The 25,012-nt window shown below is 43.4% G+C and overlaps 1 protein-coding gene across 3 annotated transcripts in view; it reads left to right on the forward strand.

Annotated features, from left to right (window-relative positions):
* Positions 1-17,919, forward strand: part of LOC147452836 (Methyltransferase MT-A70 family protein) — a 139,459-nt gene extending 121,540 nt beyond the window's left edge. For 2 of the 3 annotated variants that reach the window (XM_086518432.1, XM_086518434.1), the window contains 3 exons: positions 16,760-16,870; positions 17,142-17,223; positions 17,313-17,919. In XM_086518432.1, the coding sequence (XP_086374558.1) occupies positions 16,760-16,870; positions 17,142-17,223; positions 17,313-17,458 (339 nt within the window). In that variant the 3' untranslated portion in view covers positions 17,459-17,919. The remainder of the gene's footprint in view (positions 1-16,759; positions 16,871-17,141; positions 17,224-17,312) is intronic. The other variant, XM_086518433.1, reaches the window with a different exon arrangement.
* The last annotated feature ends 7,093 nt before the right edge of the window (positions 17,920-25,012 follow it).

The following is a 25,012-nucleotide window of genomic DNA, read 5'->3' on the forward strand; positions in this document are numbered from 1 at the left end:
GTCAGAAGAGCAAAAGAAGGTCCTGAGGACAGAGAACAAATGCTTTATATGTGAGCAGCCTGGCCACATTGCTTACAACTGTCCTACAAAGAAAAGGCCAGCTGATTCTGAAGACAAGGAGGACAGGAAGGGAAAGAAGCCCATGGCTGGTCTAGTGCCAGATATGGTGGGCGACAAGCCAAATTCAGATGCAAGTGAGCTTTGCAGAGCATGGGGAAAGGTTAGGGATCAAACAGTGCTTATCTTCTTTGATCCAGGTGCCAAAGCCAACTTCATTTCCCCAGAATTGGCTTCAAAGTTGGGAATCAGACCTGAAGAGATGGGGTATACAGCAGAGGCAGGTTTGGCATGTCCTGGCCATACAGAGGCTGTGACACCCATCATCGGAAAGTTGCGTCTACATATCCAGTCCTATGTAGATGCTGAAGAATTTTACATCATGCCACTGGACGGATGTGATGTGTTGTTAGGTATTCCTTGGTTGTTTCGTGTACAGGGAATCATGGATGCCTACAACAAAAAGATCACTGTACAGAGCAGGGGAAAGACTCACATTCTGGATGTAAAGCTTAAAGGGGAGTCTATTCCTACTGTATCAGCTTCTGCTATTACTTCTGTAATGAAAAAGCATCTTTCTGCGTACTTGGTTTTTGCACGTGAAGTGTCAGATTGTGATGAATCAAATTTATTTGTGCTAGATAAAGAAAGGTCAATGTTTTTACAACAGTATAGTGACTGTTTCTCCGATTCATTACCATCTCAATTACCGCCAGAGAGACCCGAGGACCATGCGATAGATTTGGTGCCAGGCAGTAGCCCACCAAATAAGCCTCCGTACAGGGTTAGTGCGGCTCAGCAGAAAGAGATAATGGGCCAAGTACAGGAGTTGTTAGAAAAGGGGCTGATTCAGCCCAGTTCATCTCCATTTTGTTCTCCAGTGTTGTTGGTGCAAAAAAAAGATGGCTCATGGCGTATGTGCATCGACTACCGTGCACTGAACAAGAATACCATCAAGAATAGGTTCCCTATACCTAGAATTGATGATATTATGGACAAATTAGAAGGAGCAGCTATGTTTAGCAGGATAGATCTAAAGAGTGGGTACCATCAGATCCGCATTAGATCAGAGGATGTGTACAAGACTGCTTTTAGAACAACGTTTGGCCTTTACGAATTTTTAGTGATGCCCTTTGGTCTCACAAATGCTCCTGCTACGTTCAATAGGATGATGGACAGAATTTTCCGTCCACACCAGCAGTTTGTTGGTACGTTCTTTGATGACATGATAGTCTATTCAAAGAATGAAGAGGAGCATAGGCATCACTTGGCCATTGTGTTCAAAGAGCTACGCAGTCATAGGTTGCTCATCAATGCAAAGAAAAGTGAGTTTTTTCTGGAAGAGATTCATTTTCTGGGACACATTGTCTCAAAGGATGGTGTCAGAATGGATCCTGCAAAAGTCGAAGCGATCAAGTCATGGCCAAATTTGAAGACGGTGCATGATGTCCGAAGCTTTTTGGGACTATGCTCCTATTACAGAAGGTTTATCCGAAATTTTGCTCAGATTGCTTCACCTTTACATGCTCTTCAAAAGAAGGCAGTCACCTTTAGATGGACACAAAAAGAGATTTCAGCTTTTAATCTCTTAAAGGAAAAGATGACTTCAGATCCAGTCATTGTGTTGCCAGATCTTAGGAAGTCATTTGTGATCCAGTGCGACGCCTGCGGTAGTAGCATTGGTGCTGTGCTAATGCAAGATGGCAGGGTAGTAGCCTATGAGAGCAGAATTTTGCAAGGGCCAGAGATGACCATGCAGGTCTATGAGAAAGAATTACTGGCTGTGATTCATGCGCTCTTAAGTTGGAAACACTACCTGCTAGGTGCAGATTTCGTTGTCCAAACGGATCATCAGACCTTGCGATACTTCTTGACACAGACAAAGTTATCTGAGAAGCATATGCGATGGGCAAATATCTTGTCCATGTTCCATTTTCAGATTGTGCATGTGGAAGGCAAGAAGAACGTTGTGGCTGATGCCTTGTCAAGGAAGCCACAAATTTCAGTTGTGTCAATTCCTTATCATCATGAACTTGATGATATGAGAGAACAGTATGCAAATGATGAAGATTTTGCAAGGGTCTTCGAGCAACTAATGGATGGACAACGTCATGAACACTATCTTCTCAAAGATGGGTTCATGATGATGCATGGAAGATTGTGTGTCACAAAGCCATTGCGACGCAAAGTTATGGAAGAGAGTCATGTCCCACCGTATGCAGGGCATCGTGGTATCGATGCTACAGTTAAAGCGGTTGAGACATTCTTCTATTGGCCTACATTGAGAAGAGATGTGGATGCCTTTGTGCGAGAATGCCTAATATGCCAAAAGGTCAAGTTTGACAGGCAAAAGGCACCAGGGTTATTGCAACCACTACCTATTCCAGATAAACCATGGGAAAGTATTGCTATGGATTTTATCTTTGATCTTCCGAGAACGCAGACAGGAAATGATGGTATTTGGACCATTATTTGCAGATTCAGCAAACAGGCTCATTTTATTCCTATCAGGAAGAAGATAAAGCCAGATCAGATGGCACGCTTGTTTATGAACAATATTTTCAAGTATCATGGCATGCCACAGTCGATTGTTAGCGACCGTGATCCACGCATGACAAGTTTGTTCTGGAGAGGTTTGTTTGAGAATATGGGCACCACGCTCAAATTCTCTTCGTCATTTCATCCTCAAACAGATGGGCAGTCAGAAGAGGCAAATTCTACTATCCTAGATCTGCTGAAGTGCTATGTGTCAGAGCATAAAGGAAAGTGGGAGCAGTATTTGCCATTGGTGGAGTATGCATACAATAATACAGTGCATTCATCAACTGGCAAGGCACCTTTCGAGATAGTTGAAGGTGGCAAGAAAGTTCCTCCCATACTGCATACAAAGGACAAGATATTTGAAGCAGATAAGTATGTTCAGGACATGGATGAAATGTACAAGAAGGTCAAAGTGGCCTTAGAAAGGACTCAGGCAAAGCAAAAGAAAGCAGCTGATCGTCACCGTCGTGAAGTAGTATATTCACTTGGTGATTGGGTGCTTTTACGCTTTGAAAAGGCAAGGTTAAAGAAGATGAAGGGCAAGGAAAGACTGTTTCCAAAGCTCAGCATGCGTTACTATGGGCCTTTTCAAGTATGCGACATAATCAGTGATGTTGCATATAGGCTGAAATTGCCTGACAGTTGGAAGATTCACAATGCGTTTCATGTGAGTCTTCTGAGACCCTATGTGGGTGATGTGCCAGAAGATATGCCAGCTGAAGATCAGCCGGAAGTCGAGGAACTTGACGAGATCTTGGTCCCTGAACAGATTTTGGCACACAAAGAAAGGAAAGTGAAAGGCAAGGTTGCTAGGCGTTACTTGGTAAAGTTCAGAAACTATCCACCAATGGATGCTAAGTGGATGGAAGAAGGTGAACTTGCAGAGTCACCAACTGTGTTATCACTTTACCTGGAAGCCTTCGATTTGCAACCTACCTTGACCCCTTGAGTTTCAAAGCTTCATGGATTGTCAGTGTGACAATGGCTTCTGAAACAAATGATGTACATGGTATTTAAAGTGAGCTCAAATCAAATACCTGTTACATGAATGTTAGAGCTGTACAGATTGTCAGTTTGGCAATTGCTCTTATGGAATGTCCAAAAGTTTGGTTAGTGCTATAGAAGTGAGTATTTCTTGTCAGTTTGTCAAGGATACAGTGATTGCTTCTATTGAAGAGTACATGTGTAACTGCATTCTTAAACTGTCGGTTTGGGTATGCTCGAGAGTGTTACAGGATCCAACGTGTACTATAAGACAGTGGCAAAATGTGCAGCTACCATTTTGTCATTGGAAAGTTAGTGACTCAAAGCAATGGCAGAGTGCGAAGCTACCACTATGTCATTGGGACAGGGTTCACACGCAGGCAATACATGAGTCGACGAGGTGTTGAATACACCAGGGTTGACAATGAGCATGTATGTGTCGTACATGTGTCGACAGGTGTTGAATACATCAATGTTGACTAGGAGCTTGTACGACATAGATGCAAACGAGGACGTTTGAGATTTCAAGAGGGGGGTATGTCACCAGCGTGTGACTACTATCTATCCTTTTTGTTGATTTCTTTCTTATTATCTATTTACTTTCACTTTTTGGAAACACCCCTCGGGAAATCTAACTGCCCTGCATTGCATAGCTAGTGTGGAACTGGCCAGAGGGAGTCCAGGCCTGAGGGCAAGAGAGCACTAAGGTTGGACAAGGACTATGGTTAGCCAAGTGGGGTCATTGACTAGCCAAAGTGGAATCCTTTGCTACAGAGGCTACATTTCAGTTCTGGATGTGGCCGCAGTGTACAAAGAGGGTCGGATGACCTAGAAAGATACAATGGCAGCATCTCCTAAAATTTAGGGAACTGCTATTTTGGGACCTGAAAATGTGTTGGCGTCATTACCTCCGGAATGACAAAGGGAACATTTTCTTACTCTGCCGTGAAGTCAACTGGGCAACCGGTTGGGATATTTTTAGGCGGCAACCCCGAAACGGGAAAATGCTTATAAATGTGCCAAGTGGCACCTTCTGGTGCACTTGCCTCATGCAACAAGAAGTGGCGCTGAATTTTAAGCTGGGAGAGGCTCATTTGCAGCTTTTGTCACAGGTTAAGAGCTATGGAGTGCTTGCTTTCCCTCTTATGCACAGTGCGGTGCCAGGAGTGATGCCCTGCACGCTACGCACTGCCCTCTCTCTCCCCTTTGGCAGTATGTTATGCCCCTCTAGTGGGCTCTTCATTTGACCAATGTACAGTTGTGTGGGTTCATGCGCGATTGCCGAGGCAAGAGCCTCTTGCACAGGTACTCGATTAGCTAGCGGCTAATCCCTCTCGCAGGTACAGGTGAATCCGGAGAGGTTTCACGCCAGAAATCTCGTCCGATTCAAAGGGCAAGTAGCCCTACAGGTGCGGGAGCTCGAGGACTTGCTAGGGATGCGACCGGCACACGAAACGGAGTCCGAAACAGCGAATTACAGCCTGCTGTGTATTTTTGCAGGTTTAGGGTTTTGGCCCTAAACGGACCCTAATACTCCCAGGAGGTTCGGGGACGCAAGGGGACCGCTGTACAGGCGATCTGGCGCATTTTCAGGGCTGAAAACAGAGAATTCAGCGTGCTGCAGATTCTCGCCAGGTTTTGCAAAGCGCCCGTATGCGTCGGGAAAGTCAGTCAATGCGTGGGAATACTGACCGTGAAGGGTTCTAGTACAGTTATGTTGCCGAAATCGGGCTGGAACAGTGGAAATTCAGCCGAGTTTGTGCGGGGCAGCTTGTAGGAACCACAGCGTTTATTCCCTCTTTTGAACAATAAAGAAATACCGAAAGGGGCGCCTAAGTTAGGGGCCAATCTGGTGTCTGTCTACTCATACAGGTGCAATCTAGCAGCCTGTATCCCTCTCCCCTTTGTTGTGTCTTGAAAGTACAGGTAAAATAGACGACTAATAATGGGTGAAAGCTAAATCAAGGTTTAAAGTAAAGTCTACCGCCCTTTTTGGATTGAACAGGCCGGTTTCAATAGGTGCTACGGGAAAAAAATTGGGGATCGGATTTCCCGTAGAAGAGAAATCGGCCGTGCTTTGATACCACTGTAACAGACTTGGACACTCCAAGTCAAGAATCAATCATGACAACACCAAATAACCACTTCAAAACAATTCACAAATCACAATAGATTTGCACTGGTCCGGCGGAGTTCTTTGCCTAGAGATATTGGCCCCAAAGACTGGCGCCCCTTTCGGTATTTCTTTATGTATTAATCAATGTCAAAGTACAAGAGAGCGGTAAGGGTTTCACTCTCAGACTCTGCGTCCAGATGCTCTGCAAAGTGAGCCCTCACCGCTTATTTAAAATTCACAAGGGATGCCCAAAAGCAGAGCCCCAAAAGCTTCAAAAATAACGCAGACTCTGTTTCTCTCTCTCAAACCCTCTTTAGGGCTTTCATTAAAATAAAGCAATGGAATTTCTCTCTCTCTCTTTCTCTCTCTCATGCTCAATGCATAGAGAAAAAAGCAGCAAACTGCCGTCGCTAAAAGCTGAAAAATCAGCACAATATTCGCCGCAAAACCTGGTAATCCGTACTATTGCCACGTGGCATTTCTGCCGCCAAATTTAGGGTTTCAGCCACATTTAGGGTTTCTGCAGATTAGGGGTTTTGGCATAAATTAGGGTTTGCAGGTTTTAGGGTTTCTGGCAGAAATTAGGGTTTTTGCTCTCGGTAGCCACGTCATCACTTTGTGACACTCTCTCCCCCCCCCCCCCACCACACACACACACACACCATAGGTTACCCAGTCATACCCACATTTCGGCATCCTTCTTTATCGAGCCATCCAGCTTGGCCTCACGACGCTCGAGGATACAAGGATTTCACATTGTAGACAAGGTCTACTTCGAAGCTATAGAGCATCGTAGAGTGTCACAAATCGCTGACTTGTTAACCACTAAAGATGAAGGAGGTTAGGACCCCTTGATCCTAACGCTGGCCAATCTGCAGAACCTAGCCAAAGAGCCTCAACCCTAACAGAAAAAGAAGAAGAAGAAGAAGAAGAAGAAGACTCAAGGTGGATAGGTACGATAAATACGGTACGAAAAAACAATAAAAAATGTTGTACAGTATAGGTAATCAATGCCAATACGAAAAATGCGTGAAAAATTGACCATATCTACTTAGGCATGTGCATACATGTAAATATGCATGCATACATGCATGTGTATTGATGAGTGCGTATAAGAAGCAACGCGTACGTTAAGTACTAATATATTTATCGTACGGTATGGGAAGAATGATAAATACGAGTTTGGAATGCAACCTTGAGAAGACTTACCCAACTTATTGAAGATGGCCGAGGGGCCTTAAACCCAAAGAGAGTTAGGATTAAAAATCGAACCCCAGCAAGCCAATTTTCGTAGAGGAGGATGAGGTGGCAGCATAGTACGGACCTGCTCGCCAATCACGTAATTTCATGCTGATGTGGGAGCATTGTACAGATAGCCCTTTGGGTGCTAGATTATGGACGAGATGCATTTTGTTGTGTTGCTTTTCATAGTAGTTTCTTTCAGATAGGCCAAGGGCCTTTAAATATGTTGTGTGGGCCCTCTCTCTGGTATTCTATCGTGTGGAGAGGTAGGGCAGAGTTCCCAAAGCTTGTACCTTGTTGAAGTAAGAAATACTAATAGGGGCGCCAGGGTTTGGAGCCAATGCCATTTGACAATGGATCTCCGCCACTCCGTGTCTCGTCTTGATTCTCTCTCTTTTTGTTCAGTTGTTTGAAGTGCTTAAAGTCTATTCCAGTGTGTTCTTTCAATTGGCACGTGGTGCCCTCCCGTTTCAGTGGCATCAGAGCTTCATGCATCTGCTTTTCTGAAAGCATACGGGTCCATTCAAGAGCAAACAGAGCAACATGGCGCTTCTCCAGATTCTACAGAAAAAAATTTCCCTTTTGCAGGAGAACAAGATGGAAAGAAGGCTTTACAATTCTTGCAACAGTTTGATAATATCTATGTCTTGGGGAACTACACTAAAGAATCAAAGATCTCTTGAGCCACCTCTTTTCTCAAAGAGAGTGCTATGCAGTGGTGGAGTTCTATAGCTACCAAGCGGCACACTCCAATTTTTGCCCAAAGTTACACGGCATCCTTCTTTTAAGTGCAGCTTCTAGCAAAGTGGGGTAACGTGAAAATGCTTGTTGTAATGGAAACGGCCTATGAACTTTGAGAGTAGCGGAATTAGGAAAGTAGGTGAAGCACTTTTAAGAGATTACTTTGTGAGCATAGCGGGTGAACTTAATTGATGGTAGCAACATAAACATGGTACTTAGTTAACTTGGCATGAACAATACTTTTGCAAGAGAGAGAACATGACAATAGTTGAGGACCGGATTCATATGGAGCCGGTCTCCCCTCCAATAGGCATTTGTATTATAGTTTCTCCCATCAAGAGAGACTTGGTACAATACAATCTTTGTGTTCCTTGTGACCTTTGTGATGCAATGAAGATGGAAAGCTTCATGCATCACAAACATAACATAACATAAACTTGAAGAAAGCATTAACTATCCCAAGCCTCAGTCCCAAGGCCTCAAACACCTTCGAAGGTGGAGAGAGCTAACGGGGAATGAGGATAGGGAAGAGGAAGAAGAAACATTCCATAGGAGAAAGAAGAAGTTTCTCACTTATCATTAATCTTCTTGCTAGCATACATAATAGCATAGTAATGGAGATGGAGAAGATGGCAAGCTTAAGCATTGAAGCATGACTCTTGGTTGGATTTGCATTCCATAGCCAAGAGTGTTGGTGTAGGCTTTCACTCTCACAAGCTTGGAGAAGGAGGTGGTGTTCCTCAACTTTCACCAAGTGAGAATGGTGTCCCCAATGAGTGTGTGTGATGGTGTATATCCCCCTAGCACCCCCCTTTCTTGCTTTGAGCGAAAATTCTACTTGCTACAAGCTCATTGGATCCCTCTCCCCTTAGCCAATCACATCCAGCATGCAGTCAAACATATGGGTAGTCTTTTGACAAGTGTCCTCCTTACCCCTTAGAGAGAGAGAGCTTGAAAATATCTAGATATTTGTTAGGTGGAAGTAAAAGCTCATTGGACCCCTCTTTAGCCCAACCAATAGCATTCAAGCACCCATGTGGTTAAGCTTAGTGAGAGTCTGACATGTGTCCCATGTGCTCTTTTAGAATTCCCCTAACTTTGAGATTTTTATGCATAGGAAGTTTCTCAAGCAACTTCCTCATTAAGTGAGTAGGTTCTCTTTTTGACTCAAGCATCTTACCCCCCATGCATAGGAAGCTTCTCAAGCAACTTCCTCATTAAATGTGACAAGTACCTCAAGTACCTTAGTCATCAAGCATGACAAGCACCTTAGGTGGAGTTCCCACCTCAAGCACAGCCCTAGCTTGCCTAAGTTTAGGTCGGGTTCCCACCTCAAGCACAGCCCTAGCTTGCCTAAGTTTAGATCGGGTTCCCACCTCAAGCACAGCCCTAGCTTGCCTAAGGTTCTCACCTCAAGCACAACCCTAGCTTGCTTAAGGTCAAAATGACTTTTAACACTAACCATTGGAGGTCTTTAATGAAGCTAACCCTAAGGTCTTTTAAGCTTCATTAGTTAACCTTGCTCTTTGGCAGACCATCTCTCATTTGGGCCCCTTTACCATTGGCCCCGTGTTGAGATAGATCCGTAAGCACATGTCTATATTCTAACCCTTGTTCCCGTTTATAATCCCATATTAAATGATCAGGTTAATATGAGAAAATCATTTGGGTTGGTTAGATATTAGATATTTGATGACACTTGCCATGCAAAATATGGAAGAATACAACTGGAAGCTCCTCGACATCTACCTTTAGGTGTCTCTTTTCAAGTAATACTCTTAGAGGACCAATGTGAATACTATATCATTGGACTGTGAAACGAACACTCAGAGAGGATCTCTAGGCTATATGGACTGCCTATAGACATGCATTGGATGAATTTACCTGACCATAGTCACCATCCGGTAGCACCTCGTGTTGGGGGCAGTGTCTGAGGACGTAGGCGTGCACCTGTAAGACCGAGTGTCCCATACCACCCGTTCTCACCTCCTCGAGGTGACCTCGCGCACTCCTAACCTCACGGGCACACCACTGGCACTCTGCGAGTGGGAGTCGATAACTATAAATGAGACCTTGGCCTCCCTTTATAATAGTAGCCGGCCACATTGGCCGGGTCCACACTACGTCCTCGTGGACTCTGGACGCCCATCTCGATGGTGTCTTAGACCAGATCCCCTCTCCTATGAGTGGGACATAACATACTCCCCCCTTAAGAACCATTGATGTCCTCATCAATGAAGTGGGGATACGGAGCTTTCAAAGCTCTGACCGATTCCCAAGAAGCAAACTTTTGAGATTGACCCTTACATTTAATCAAGTACTGATCATAAGCTTGTTGGCGGGAATGATGGTACAATGATCTAGAATAGACTTTGGTTCTCGAGAAATATACTCAGTTTGCATATCTTGCCATACATTTTCCTCGATAGGCACAACAACGCCAGCTTTCCCTAGCTTTTCTTTAAGGCAGTTGACATGAAACACTGGATCTACACTAACATCCGAAGGAAGAGCAAGTTTTTAGGCAACTTGGCGAATTTTCTTTGTGATCAAGAATGGACCACAAAATCTAGTTGAAAGCTTATAATGCTTTCCAGTTCACATAGTTTTGGAATCTTTGGGTATCTAGAGATAAACCCATTGTCCCACCTCTAGAGTCCTTGGAGATCTCTTTTGATTAGCATAAGTAGTAACTCGGTCACGAGCCGTCCTTATACTATCCTTAGCCAATTCAAGCATCTCTTGCATATCATACAAAAAATCTCGAGCCTAGCGGTCTTTGACTTTCTCTAAGCCAATAGCAATAGGGGATTTAGGCTCAAATCCATACATCAGCATGAATGGGCTAAATCTAGTAGCAGAATGCTTGCTACTATTGTAGGCAAACTCTAATTGTGGAAGATACCTTTCCCAATCAGACTATATGTGAGAGAAATAGGCTCTCAACATGTCCTCTAATGTTTGATTCATCCTCTCAGTTTGTCCATCGGACTCGGGATGATCGGAGGACGACATGCTCAGCTTTGTTCCTGATCGACAAATAAAACCGCCAACTCATAGCTTTTTATTGTCGACTTCGTTGGTATAAATTTCGCCATTTTTGTGAGTCTTTCGACCACAACCCAAATGGCAATCAATTTCCACGACTAGTATCTGGAAAATCAACAACAAAATCCATAGAAATACTCTGCCACTTGGCATCTGGAGTTTCTAAAGGATGTATCAGGCCAGCTTTCCTAAGGCGCTCTGCCTTATTGACCTGACACTAAGTGCATCTCTTCATATAGCTTTCTATGTAAGAGCGCATCCTTGGCCAATAGAAGTATCGCTTGACCAATGCCAAAGTTCTCTTGATGCTTGGGTGCCTAGCGCTAGGAACATCGTGGCATTCGAACAAAGACCTTTCTATTTCTAAACAATAGTCCACCTCTAATGGAATATTGTCGTTGTCTCGTCTCTTCAGCACAACTCACTTGGATCTTTGGACCACCCAAGCCTGTATATGAGTCATGCCCCGCTTTGACCTTGCTCCATATCTTGCCAAAATAGCTATCAAAACGACATAGTTCTTGGAGAGAGATAGAAATCCGTGGAGATTTGAGCCGTTGACAAGGCATTAACTTCAGGAATCTAGCTGAGTGTGTCAATAACTCGATTGCTGGATCCTTTCCTGTAACGGATCTCAAAGTCAAACTCTTGCATAAGCTCAACCCATTTGGCCTTTCGGCCTCTAAGATTACTCTGATCACAGACATAGCACAAAGAGTGATGGTCTGTCCATGCAACAAAGGTAGAGCCATACAAATAGTGCCGCCTCTTCCTTAAAGCGTGGACTACAGCGTAAAGCTCTTTTTCATACGTTGGATAAGGCATCTCTCCATCAGAAAGTTTCTTACTTTCAAACACAACAGGACATCCATCCTGATACAACACTACATCAATTGCATAATCACTTGCATCCGTTTCAACTACAATTGGCTTGCTGGGATCCACAATATGCAATATTGGCATAGTAGTCACCAAGTGCTTTAGTGTCCAAAAGCTCTCGTCGACACGCTCATTCCAGACAATAGGGGGATTACCTTTACGGGGAGGACCCAACGTCTTCGGTCCTTTCGCCCCTCCTTTTAAAAGTTGCGTAAGCGGGACAGCAACTTTGGAGTAATCCTTGATAAATTTGCGAAAGAATCCTGTAAAGACTAGAAAGAACTTTACTTGGCGCACATTCTTCAGAATGGGCCAATTTCACACTTTATCCGACTTTTCAGGGTCAACTCGAATTCCATCGCGAGTAATGATATGACCCAAATACAAAAGCTCTTTCTTAAAAAATTCACACTTAGAAGCCTTACCATAAAGCTTGATTGTTTTTGTTAAAAGGAATGTAATTAGTGTTTTGAGTGGTGCTTGTTGCTAATCAATGTGATTGACTTTTGATTACATTTAACCCAAGTGAGTAAGTAGGAAGACCGGATCTATGGGCAAGCCCTAGAAAAAGGTGTGTGACCCCAGACATTGCAAAAGCCATGCAATTGCTTACTCGAATCAGCAAACAACAAACTGCCATCCACACTGGCTATGCAAAAGGACAAACCTAGAAACAACAAAGACTCTCTCTCTCTCTCTCTCTCTCTCTCTCTCTCTCTCTCTCTCTCTCTCTCTCTCTCTCTCTCTCTCTCACACACACACACACACACACACACACACAACCACTTTTTTTTTTGTAAATCTAGTTTGATAGAATTTACAGGTGGGAAACCTCAAAGCAAGGAAAACCCACAGAAAGAAAGGGATACAAAAAGCGGAGCACTATGAGGCTCCGAAGGCTAGAAAAAGTCAAAGTAAATCTTGTAGGTATCAAGAGTGATGTCTTTAGCATCATGAGCGAAATGCAGCGCTAGACCAAGAGATAATTTGAAATAGGGAAAGGGGTCAACATAAGTGCCTTGGAACTTTAAGGAATTCCTATGGTGCCAGATGGCCCACAAAGTCCAAAATTTGACCCAGGTAAAGAACACCGCAAATTGAGATTGCAATGACTGGAGCACCCCAAAAAGCCAAAAGCATCCGTGAAAAGTGCCGAAAGGAAAATGCAGCCAAAGAGCAGTCGACACTTACCGAATGAAGGCTCTGGAGTGGCGACAACTCCACAATAAGCGTTGCACGATCTCCTCAGCTTCAAGATATCTTAGGCAGCGGGAAGGCGCAATATGCCATGCATGTATGTAACACACTGCCAACAGGTAGAGCTCCCGCTCCCATCAAGCAGCGCCACAAGAGAATAGGTTCCTTCAAAGGTAGATGACTCTACCAAATGCGAGACGATGTGTGTTGCCACCACAAGGATGGCATTAGACTGAAGGATGGCATAGACATTGCCAACTGAAACGCAATCCAATCTGATAGTAGCTAGATTCCAATCGGAGAAGCAGGAGTCCACATCCAAAGGAGGAATGGGTGAGTGATCAGCAAGCATCCTTTGAATTTCTTGCCAAATAAAGCAGAGCGATCACATAAAGCAAAGCACTAAGAGGGCATCCCTGCCTTACCGACCGGCCCAAAAGGCCAAGATTCTGTGAGGGATCCATCCAACAAGCCTGCAGAAGTGTTGTGTGCATACAAGAAAAGCACGACACAGAATAGCCTAGGCCCAAATCCCAAGTGTTGCATGGTATTCGCAATGTAATCCCAAAGAACAGTATCAAATGCCCTTTTAATGTCAACCTGCATAACCAAGACATCCTGTCGAGTATATTTTTCATATTCCACACCAATGATGACATTCGCAAGGTTATCAGTAATTTGACGTCGTGGAATAAAGTTGTATTGAGATTGATGCATGCCTGTATGCAGAAAGCACTTGAGTCGGTTAACAAGCATTTTTGCCATTAATTTATATACCACAGGCATGAGTGTAATATGCTGCCAATGAGAGAATTCTTCACACAATGCATGCTTAGGTATCAACTTGAGCAAACCTTCTTTGCAAGAGGAGGGCAATTCTTGTTGTTCCCAAGCTGTATTCATCATGAACAACAGAAGCAACTTCAAATAATCCCAGAAAGACAAGAAAAAATCCATAGAGAGATCATCCCAACGAGGAGCTCTCCACCGGCCCAAATCAAGCAAGCCGGCATACAATTCCGACTCAGTGAAAACAACTTCCAAGTCTTGAGCCTGCTACATCGAAAGAATGGGAGGGCGAGCTTCTCTCGTGGGAGGAGAAGGGGCCTCAAAAATCTTGCCATAATGAGAGTGTAGGGCTAGTGCTAGCTCCCGTAAAGTGGAGGTCCACTCCCTTGATGGTAATTTAACTCTCTGTATAGCTTGAGACTGCCTAGAGTGATGCAAATGCAGGAAGAATTGTTTAGAAGCACATCCTTTATCTGCAAAAGCCTGTTGACGAGCTCGAGTCTGCCATTTGGCCAGTTTCCGCTCATCATTGTGCCGTATCATAGTGCGAGCAAAAAGCAACTCAGTCATTTGAGTGTCAGTAAGAGAAGAATGATTAGCCAAGTGCATTAATCTGCTACAAGTATCCTTTGCCTAATTAACCTGTTCCCTTAATTGTGACAAATAATCCTTGCCATAATCCTAGATAACACATTGAACACGCATAACAGAGCGAAACCAGGCTATGTCCATATCTACATATATGTGAGAGATCAAAGGCGGGATGATATCCACAATCATAGCGTGAAAAAGCTCATGCTTGAGATAAGCATTATTGACATGCAAAAGTCTCTTCGTGGGTAGGCTGTCGTTGACATCAAAAGAGCCAAAATGAAGTTTCAATCATGCAGGAAAATGATCCGAGAGACACATAGCATAATCAATCCTCATCTCACATACAAAGTCATCATACTGTTGCATGTGAAAAAGATACCAGTCATCCAACCAAGCGCGATACATAGATTGAGCATTATGTTGAAAAGTGAATCCTGGATCAGCCGCATGCAAAAAGGGCCACAAATCAAGCCCATTACATGTCAACATAAACTGATCCCATGATTGCCATTCCATATGAAGCATGTGAGAATGCCCAGTAGTATTATCTATAAGGTTTGGTGCATTATTAAAATCCCCACAGAGAAATGCATTGGAACGCCAACAATAAGAGGAGATAGCACTCTGCAACGGTGCCCTATCTACAGAAGATGTGTATACATATAATCCTCCAAATTCGAAAACTTCCCCATTAACAATACATTGGATGACCATCCATCTCCCAGTCGGGTTATTGAAGACCAAGGTCGGGAAGAGTTCATGTCGAACAAGTATAAGCACTCCAAAATAGCTAGTTGATCTTGCATAAGCTATCCAGTAGCCCGCAAAGTAAGAAGTCTGTCCTGCAAATTGATGTTGGTTATGCTCTTGAAGAACCACAATGTCCACTTTACATGTATGTACATAGTGCCAGGTAAGCCGGCACTTGTCGTGATTGCATAACCCACGCACACTATAGGAGATGCAATTCAAAGAACTATGCATTCTATATGGTATATACAATGGGTGAGGAAAGAGGAAAAGGGGGAAAACTCAAGTGCCAGTGCCCATCGACACATCCTCCCGAGCTGTAGTACCTAAGGAGGTGGGTCAAGACTTGGACCAGGATGATTGAAAATAAAGGCACCTGGCGATGAAGAGGCTTCTCCTGTAACAACTTCCTTGTAAGAGCGAACAACCTTGTCCCAAGCTTCAGCCAAAGAAGTGTTGTCATTACAAGGGAGTTTTTTCTGAGCAACGTTCTTCAAAGGGGACACATAAATACGGAAGATGCCAGAATACGGGCTTTAGCGGGCTTCTTGGGCACTATCCAAGTTTGAGAAGTTGAAACGTGTTCTTTTCCTTTGTCTTTAATATTTGGAGAAGCAGAAAGTGCAGACAATTATAATTGTTTCCCTTTGCCTTCATTCACCCCAACTATCGAGGAGGTGGTTGAAGCACCTTTGGTTTGAACCTCAGTAGAAGATTTCGGAGGTGAGTGAGGTTGAGGGGTAGGGTAGATGAAGGAGGTTTGGTTCCGGACATTCGGACTGCACCCTAACCAAATTTGCCACAACGGAAGCAAGAATTTGCAAATCTGCCCCATTTAAGTTTAAATGGACGCTTTCCAACCACTGCATCCCCATAATCGATCGAAATACCTGCGGGTGTGGGGATATCCGTGTCCCACAGAATACAAAAACGATTTGTGTTTGCATCCAGCTTAGGAGGGCAAATGACTTTGCCCAACTGGGGAGCCAACAAGGGAAGAAAGTGGCGCCAAGTGCGAGGAAAGTCGACCACCTCAACCCAGACGGGACACTTGTGACAAATGAGGCTCTGATAGTCCTTGGTGACAGCCCAGGGCAGTACATGAGTCATCTACGTATTGAAGAAAAGAGGAGACATTTCAAGCAAAGCATCCCGAGCATCCATGTCGGCCAACAAGACTTCATAGAAGCCTCGCGTGCCAAAGTAAACCCCTCGGATTGCTTGCCGTTCGAGTAGGAAATCAACCCATAGGCCTACATCCTGAGCCGTAGGCATTCTACCCGGGGGAAAAAGAATCACCGCGTTAAGTGCATATTGAGCAACAGGATCCATAAGCTCCTATGTAGGAATGCGCACTTCCATGACGGGAGCGGATCCTTCCTAGGCTTGACGTGCATCCTCGAAGTCCTCATGTAAACATTCTTTGATAAGGCTTAAAGCATCCATATCCGAACTTTCCATGGCTTTCCGGCGCTTGTATATACACTGCTCAGTTGAATCCATGTGAAGCTCACACACGCACACACACACACACACATAGAGGCTGGCTGTACACAAACCCTGTTGCTTGCACACACACACACACAGGATGGAGGCGAAAACTGAACCAGGGCAGAGAGGGTGCGCAGAGGTGGGCAGCACGCAGAAGCTGCAGTGCACTTCCTCTCTCTCTCTCACACACACGCATATTGTAAAGATGCGTGCACAAAATCTCAGGTTTTGCTTGTTTTCAGATGCGACAAAGAGTGCATTCTTGTTTTCTTAGTCACACCACGATCTTAAGCTTTTGCATTAATATGGAGATTAACTTGCTATGTTCAGATCAATGCTGATGGATGTATGATTGGGGAATTAGATACTCCACATCATAAACCTTACGAATGCCTCCTCCTTGGATACATGCGTCCTCAAGGCAACAAGTCTGACTCACAGGTACTAGTGCTTCAGATATAAGTGCTTTGAATTTTTGTTCAGAATTAGTTTTTTCAGAAACTTGCTTTTTGTAGAATTGTCGGAGTGAACCTCAAAGTGTCATTTTGTCGTGTATTTGTATGTAGCTGCAAATAGCTTCTCTTGAGACCATCCACTCTTAAGTCTTATGTACTATGTACTTTTTAGTTTTATTAGTCTTTATACTGGCTTTTTTGCGCTAATGTCTACATGGTAGGCCTTATGTCTTTCTGATCCTTCACTGATTGGGCAGATTCCTGTTTTGAAATTTCCTCCGGATAAGCAAGTTCTTATCAGCATTCCTGGTGATCATTCAAGAAAGCCACCATTAGATTGTAATAACTGCTCTCTCTTTATTTGGTCTCTTTCATTAGCTTGTGCATTTGCATCTGTTCAGGCTAACCTTTTGCTCTGTGATCTGTAGCGCTACTGTCGGCATATGTGCCTGGGCAGGACTCTGTCCGAGGCCTAGAGCTTTTCGCCAGAGATATTCATCCTGGTTGGACGTCCTGGGGCAACGAGCCCCTACGATTTCAACAGATGCATTACTTTGGTAAGAAGAAAAGATGATGGTAAAACACATATTCAATGCAGGTTGATATCATAATGAAATCAAACAGATTGGGCAGATTATCTCCCCATCATGGAATTCTTGTTATTTACGGAAGAAATGTTCATGGCTTTTGATGTGCACATGTACATCTATCTATGTGCAGGCTGACAATGTTAAACATTTATTCTTAGTTTGTGTATGACCAACAGAAAAGGAATAGCTATCAACCAGCCCAAAAGTAATCATGGACGTACAAATCTAGATGCCTATTGCTGAATGTGTTGATGGTAAAGGTTCCAACTCAAGGCAAACATAAAATCTTCAGTCTTTCAGATAGTTGTGCTGCTCAGCCGTGCGGCGCGCACTATATGTAAATCTTAAGGGGGTATTAGGAAAATCTCTCGTCTGTAAATTCTCCAGAAATATAATACACCCTTTTCCTCTTCAATCTGTAAATTTTTTTGAAGTTTTGAAATGATACCTTCTGTAAATAAGAGCGTGACATTTTTTGGCATTAAAATGGATTTTCTGTTGAATTCATCGGATAGGTACATATATTTTAGGTGGCCTCCCCAAGTATAGGAGGTATATATTTTAGGTACATATATTTTAAATGGCCTCCCCAAGTATAGGAGTGCTCCGAGTCCATGTATCCAAGGCCTATCGCAAAGAAAGTCCTCACTTTTAAAGTATTCACTTTTCCAATCCAACAAACTCTTAACTAATGAAATACTCACTTTCCCACAATCAAACCAAGTTTAAACTTTTCCTTTTCGCCTTTAAGCATGCCTTTTGGACCCAAATACTAACAGTACAAAGGGATCTTCCAAGATCTCTCTCTTTCTTTTTCTTGGCCTCCACTCCTCCCTCCAATCCCTCTCTTTATGTCACGTTGCAAGGGGGCTCCAAGGTGCAAGAGAGATGTTATAGTCAAGAGACAATTGTCAACCAAAAGAAGTTGGTTTTTGAGTCTAATGACATTAACAACCTAATCAAAGATTAGTACAAAAATTCTTTTACATTCTTACATAGACATGAATTGAAACTTTAAAGTATGATGTTAAAAGGCCATACTCACCCAAAAAGAGAGTGAAATTATATTATATCATAAATAAAAGATACATCAACCCCATAATCATAACGAGCCATGTGTCCATCAAACAACATAGAAAAGATAGCTACACACATAGCAGTCCATACGTGTGACCTTTTTACAAGGAAGCCCACAATATAAAGTGATTAATAACATTCCATACATATAAGGGTGCACCATGTGAGATACCACCATGGGCAAATTGCCGCCTTGCTCCATAATGCACATGATACAAAGTGAAACAAATACCTAGAACTATTGAACCATCAGAGAATGTCGAGCACCCCACCACAAATTTGCCAACCAGCATCGAAGTGAGATAATACCGAGGACCCAAATCAGCAACCCCATCAAAGCCAAAGGTTAAGACGGGGGGGGGGGGGGGGGGGGGGGGGGGGGGGGGGGGGGGGGGGGGGGGGGGGGGGGGGCATGCTCAAGTTGTCGTTGTTGCCACCAGGAAGTGCAAGCTCCTGACTTCCAAACGCATGACCAGACCAAGCACATTAGTGTAGCCTTGATTAGAGAAGACTAGGTTGCCTACTTTGTGCGTATAAGCATTTCCATTTGCATAATAAAGTCCCACATTACTCCATTACACATGCTCTAATTGATGTCTTGATAAGTTTTTCCAAAGCTCAAGAAGTGGTATTGGAAGTGAGGATTAGTGGTTTGGCAATTAAGCACTTCAACTTGTGGTACTTAAGCAACCTTTCCCTATTTTTTCTGTGTTGACTAACCCCTTCAAGTTCACCATAGTCTTGCATAATTCATGTGTGTGGAAAGAGCTTATCAAGCCATCTTGATCAAGCCCTTAAACACTTATTTTTGGATCACTATAGCACCTTCGATAGAATCCATCAAGTCTTTACTTTTTAACACAAAGTTCGTCGGCCTCTCAGCTAGGGAAGTTTGACCCTAAATATGGCTTGTTGGTAGCCCCTTCTTATTTTGAGGGCTCATGGGCAGGCTCAATTTGAGCTTTCAACTCTATCCAGCTTTGTGTCCATGGGGGTTGCTCACTCACGGGTGGTTTTTGGCAAGGAGATCGAACGTGACCTTAAATTTCATAAGAGTTGATTTGGTTTTCGGGTCTGATTGGGCAGGTTGTTTCGGCAAGCAGGGTGTCCGAGAGCTTATTTTATCTTAGGGGAGTTTCCCATCGTCACTTTTTAGAGCCAACTCCAGGGCTCCTTATGGGATTTTTCTCACATGGCAGAGATAGATCATTTCTTGGGCTAAGGGCACTCACAATTTGAGGTAGTGAAGTACAACATCCACAAGCTTCCACGCAAGGGCACCAAAGAATATTTCCAAAGTCATTCAAAGCTCCAAAGATTTCAACCACAACCAAAAAGGTTTCAAGCAAAAATAAAAAAGGAAAAAATCATCTCTCTCTCTCTCTCTCTCTCTCTCAATTTGTGCAACAACAAAGAAAAGAACTAGTTTCACTCATGAATGTGTATGTGGTCAATCTCTACGGAGATAACTTGATCGTAATCCAAGTGTAAGGAGTCTAGATATTGGCACCTATTGGAAAATCAAAATCCATAGGTTGTTAACACCACTACAATAAGAATTATCAGGGAGAAGGACATTGAGAAATTCAATCGTCACGGGTTCCACACACTCGTAGGCAAAAATGAGAGGTTAACCTATGAAGAAAAAAATTGTGGAGTATCATAAAAATATCCCTAGGTAAGTAGTAGGGGTTGTGGGACACACATACAGTACACACCCACCCCCTCCTTCCCACACTCTGTCTCACTCACGCTCACCACACAACCCTCCTTCTCTCACCACTCTCTCTCTCTCTCTCCCCCCCCCCCCCCCCCCCCCCCCCCCCCCCCCCCCCCCCTCTACATTCCCCTTAGTGAATATAGCACTAGTGCTCACAACCAGAATGAACCTCTTAAGGTGGATGACACCACAACAGTTGTGGGGACCTCCCCTTGCACAAGGAAATCATAGCACCAAGGCCAATTTTGGCCTTTGCGGGACATAGTCTATGTAGATCCACCACAAGAACTAGCAAAATCTCACTTGTTGTTGTGACCAACCGGTCAAAAAAATACGTTGACACCTTTCGCAATGTGAGCTAGTCCCAATGGACCCAACTTTGTCAATAAGCTCAAATTGATCAAGAAAGTTAGGTTCACCTGGATCCACCAAAATGAGAGGTAGGGCTTGAGGCCATAACCATTGTTACCATATACATGTGGTAGTGATGTGTGTGAACACACTTAGGACCGTCGGGGCATTTTTTTCCTCACTAGGAGGTTTTTTCCCCTCTCATTGTATATACGTCCATCATTCTAGGGCTATCTTATCTTTCCATTGCACACTAAGTAATATATACTCTATTGTGTGCCTTGAGCTTCCTTCGTCTCTCCAAGTTGTGTGTGTTTCCTTACAACCCTATTTCCAACAATTGGTATCAGAGCAGGTTACGTCCTCCCGGGCTTCATCGCCAGCACACGCCAGGGCACTTTCTCTGATTTCAGTGAGCTTTGGTGAGTGTCAATAGGTCGAGATACTTCGGGATCGCTCAAAGAGCTTAGTCTGCTCAAATTTTTTATTCGAGCTCATTTCAGCTCCATTTCCACTACAGGCCGTGCTACACAAGCAATTTCGTCATTTTGTGCAAAATTTTTATCAGTGTCATTTTCCACATAACATGTCCCTACAGTCTTCTATGGAGGCATTCGCCAGGTGTGCAGGCATTCACCATGGCTAATAACAACAGGTGCAGGCATTCGCCATGGCTAATAACAACACAGATGTGTTTAAGATGTTTGCTGCTAAGGACAGATTGGATGGGGACAATTACCCTATGTAGGCTTACATGATGAACATGTCCTTGTGTCAAAGGGCATTGATGTACGTCCTGGTTCTGTGGATACATGCGATGTTGAGGATGCTACAAGTTTTGGTGGGAGGATTGTTGTTGTTAGAGTTGTTTTGCCTACGGCTAAGCAAGCTCATTGGGATGTAAGAGATGCGCAGACTCGTGCATTGATTGCATTGTCTGTGAAGCGCACTATTACTTCTCACATTCATTCAACAGAATCTGCAAAACAGGCTTGGAATATTCTTGCTAGTATTTATGCAAGTCGCAATGAGGCAAAAATTGCATTGCTGCGTAAAGAATTGGAGTCGAAGATTATACATGAGGAAGATTGATCTCTATAAGGCTTGACTTGTTGCAAAGGATTATGCACAACAAAAAGACATAGATTATAAAGAAACTTTTGCTCCCACTTGTTGTATGACTACTGTGCGTTTTCTATGTGCATTGCCAGCTCATTTGGTTGGCATGTACATCAATCAGACATTGTTGTTGCTTTCTTTAATGGTGACATATTTGAGGAAGTTTATGTAACGCAGCCTTGCGGTTTATCAAGAAAGTACAAGAGGATAAAGTGTACAAATGTAAGAAAGATCTGTATGGATTGAAGCAATCTCCCCGTGCTTAGTATGAGAAATCTGATACTCATTTGGTCAAACAAGGCTTTTGTAAGAGTCCAACAGAAAGCACATTGTATGTAAAGTGTGAGGGTGATGTACTTCTCATTTTCGTTCTCTATGTAGATGATTTGTTGATCACTGGACCAAATGAGAGACATATTGCTGAATTTAAGGCTGATTTGAGTGCTACTTTCAAGATGAAAGATTTGGGGTTGTTGCATCATTACTTGGGTATACAGTTTAAGCAGTGTAATGGTGGTATTGCCTTGTGTCAGACAAGTTACATACAAACATTGTTATGTAAGTTTGGACTTGAGGATAGCAAACCTATTACCACTCCCATAGAAACAGGTTCAAAATTGAGTCTTCATGATGCAGGTGATCCTACCGATGTCACTCTTTACCAAACTGTTGTTGGGTGACTCATTTATGTATGCAACACGAGGTTGAATGTTCAGTTGGCAGTCTCGCAGGTCATCAGATTTATGCATAGCCCAAGGTCTAAGCATTGGCAAGTAGTCAAGCGGATGTTTTGCTACTTGAGTGACACTTTACATCTTTATCCCAAGGAAGGATCCTTGCCGCTAGATTTACATGATTTTTTGAACTCAGATTAGGCTGGTTGTTTTGATACTCGTGTCCACGAGTGGTTTTTGTTTCATGCTCGACACTTCATGCATATCATGGTTGAGAAAGAAGCAACCTATTGTGGCCACTTCTAGTTGTGAGGCGAGTACAGGGCAGTCTTCATAGCTACGGTTGAGTGTGTATGGTTGAGACGCCTTACGGCTGATTTGGGTGTTGGACAGGACACTGCCAACACTATCTACACTGATAGTAAGAACGCATTGGCAATTGCGAGGAACCCAGTTTTCCATGATCGCACAAAGCATATTGAGGTGAATTACCACTATGCCAGAGAGAGGCTCTCAGTAGGAGAGATTAGCTTTGCTTAAGTGCCAACATAGGACAGCCTTGCAGATCTTTTCACAAAGGCATTGTCTCGTGAGAAAGTCGAAGCTTTTTGCAAAGCTTTGGGCTTACTCCCCTTTGTGGACTAATCATGTCCTCACAAGGCATGGCACTTCCCTATACTCTATGTGCCAGGTCTCGTTCACCGCATCACTCCAAGGGGGGATTTGTTACCATATACATGTGGTAGTGATGTGTGTGAACACACTTAGGACCGCCGAGGAATTTTTCCCCTCACTAGGAGGTTTTTTTCCCATGCATTGTATATACACCCATCACTCTAGTGCTATCTTATCTTTCCATTGTACACTAAGTAATATACTCTCTGTTGTGTGCCTTGAGCTTCCTTCGTCTGCTCCAAGCTAGTGTGTTTCTCTACAAGCCTATTTCCAACAACGATATGCATGCAAGAAAAGAATGCAAGGTCTGCCTAAGATGCCCTCATGGCTTTGTGTTGTGAAGGAATCTAAAAAAGAAGATTTTAGGCTTTTCTAAGAAAAGCTACATGCGCACGTGTAGCTTTTTGTTGCGAAGGAGTCTTAAAAGGGAGATTTTAGGCTTTTCTAAGCAAAGCTACACACACACACACACACGTGTGCACGCATGGTTGCACCTTTAAATGGGGCTAGTGCAATTTGTATGAAGGTGTAGCACAAGTGCATGTGAGTCCAAACGCACACCCATATCAGCCCCAAGAATTGTGGGTTGAGTCTAGAAGAGTGGGAGTTGAAATAGGATCCAAATGTGACTCATCCATCCTCATATACACCTAGGACTACACATGATAGTCACATGAATTCCTATCAACTAGGCTCCATGCAAACAAGTTGGAATGCACACCAAGAAGCATAAAACATAGGCCAAATCCACATAACCTTATATCACCATTGCTTTGAGAAACTCAAGTGGGCTCAAAGGACCGACTAGAGTCGCATGTAGAATGGAAGACCACTCCTATGTTGTTTTTTTCCTAATTGTGAAGAGTGGGAAGGGGTGCATGCATCATGCCACCAAGCAACCTATGAAGGACAAGATGTAGCACTCAAGTATGAAGATGGCTAGAAATTATCCATTCGCACACGAGCAATATGTACCATAAAGACGATTTTCCCACTTTTGATGAAGGTAGAACCAAGCTCATGGTATGATGCTTTGCCACAAGAAACCAAGGATAGGTGGGACCATTTGAGAGCATGATTTGAGAGGCGTTTTGGAGAGAGCACCACATCAAAGAAGCTTTTGCACATGTTGATGGAGCTGAAGTAGGGTAGCTTGTTGGAGTACTCGTTGTATAAGTTGAAGTTTGAGGATTTATGGGGGCAATGGGTTGCCTCATTCAGAGACAAAAAGGATTACCATATTTTTAGAAGAGATCAAGTTGTGGTTGTGGTTTATGGCCATGCCTTAGGAAGAAGGGAAGGTTATACATGGTGGCAATTGAAGTAACCTCCTTTATTAAAGATAAGAATTTGCACTTACAAGCCAAAGAATCAACCATAATAGACATCAAAAAATTAGCAAGAATTGCTTAATCAAATCACTAGCCAATTTGATCATCCCTTAGTACACCATCCAACAAAATTTTGCATCAACCGCACCAAGAAGAGCCTAGAGGAAACAAGATTGATCATACTTTTGCTACAGCTATGGAGAATATGGTCATGGTATTTAGTTTCTTCCACTACCAAGGAGGCAAGGATTTAACACAGGACCTAGGCAAAACTAGTTGTTGCCACCAAGGGCAAGGCTCCCATCACCATTGCTTACACTAGCTAAGGAAACACCACCACTACAAATTTGAGACCACCATTGCCTACACCATCTTAGGAAGCACACCACTACACATTTGAGACCACCATTGCCTACACCAGCTTAGGAAGCAGTGCCACTACAAATTTGAGATTAACACCTCAAGTTTGTATCCCTCCTTTTTCAGTAGAGCTTGCTAAACACCAAGCAATACGGGTCATCAACTTGGATAACAAAGGTAATCCTAAGATAGGAGAATGTACAAGGAGAAGGTTAAGGACAAAGGTAAGGC

Source organism: Adiantum capillus-veneris, chromosome 8, assembly GCF_014529385.1.
Source record: "Adiantum capillus-veneris isolate H3 chromosome 8, ASM1452938v2, whole genome shotgun sequence".
Classification (NCBI taxonomy): Eukaryota; Viridiplantae; Streptophyta; class Polypodiopsida; order Polypodiales; family Pteridaceae; genus Adiantum; species Adiantum capillus-veneris.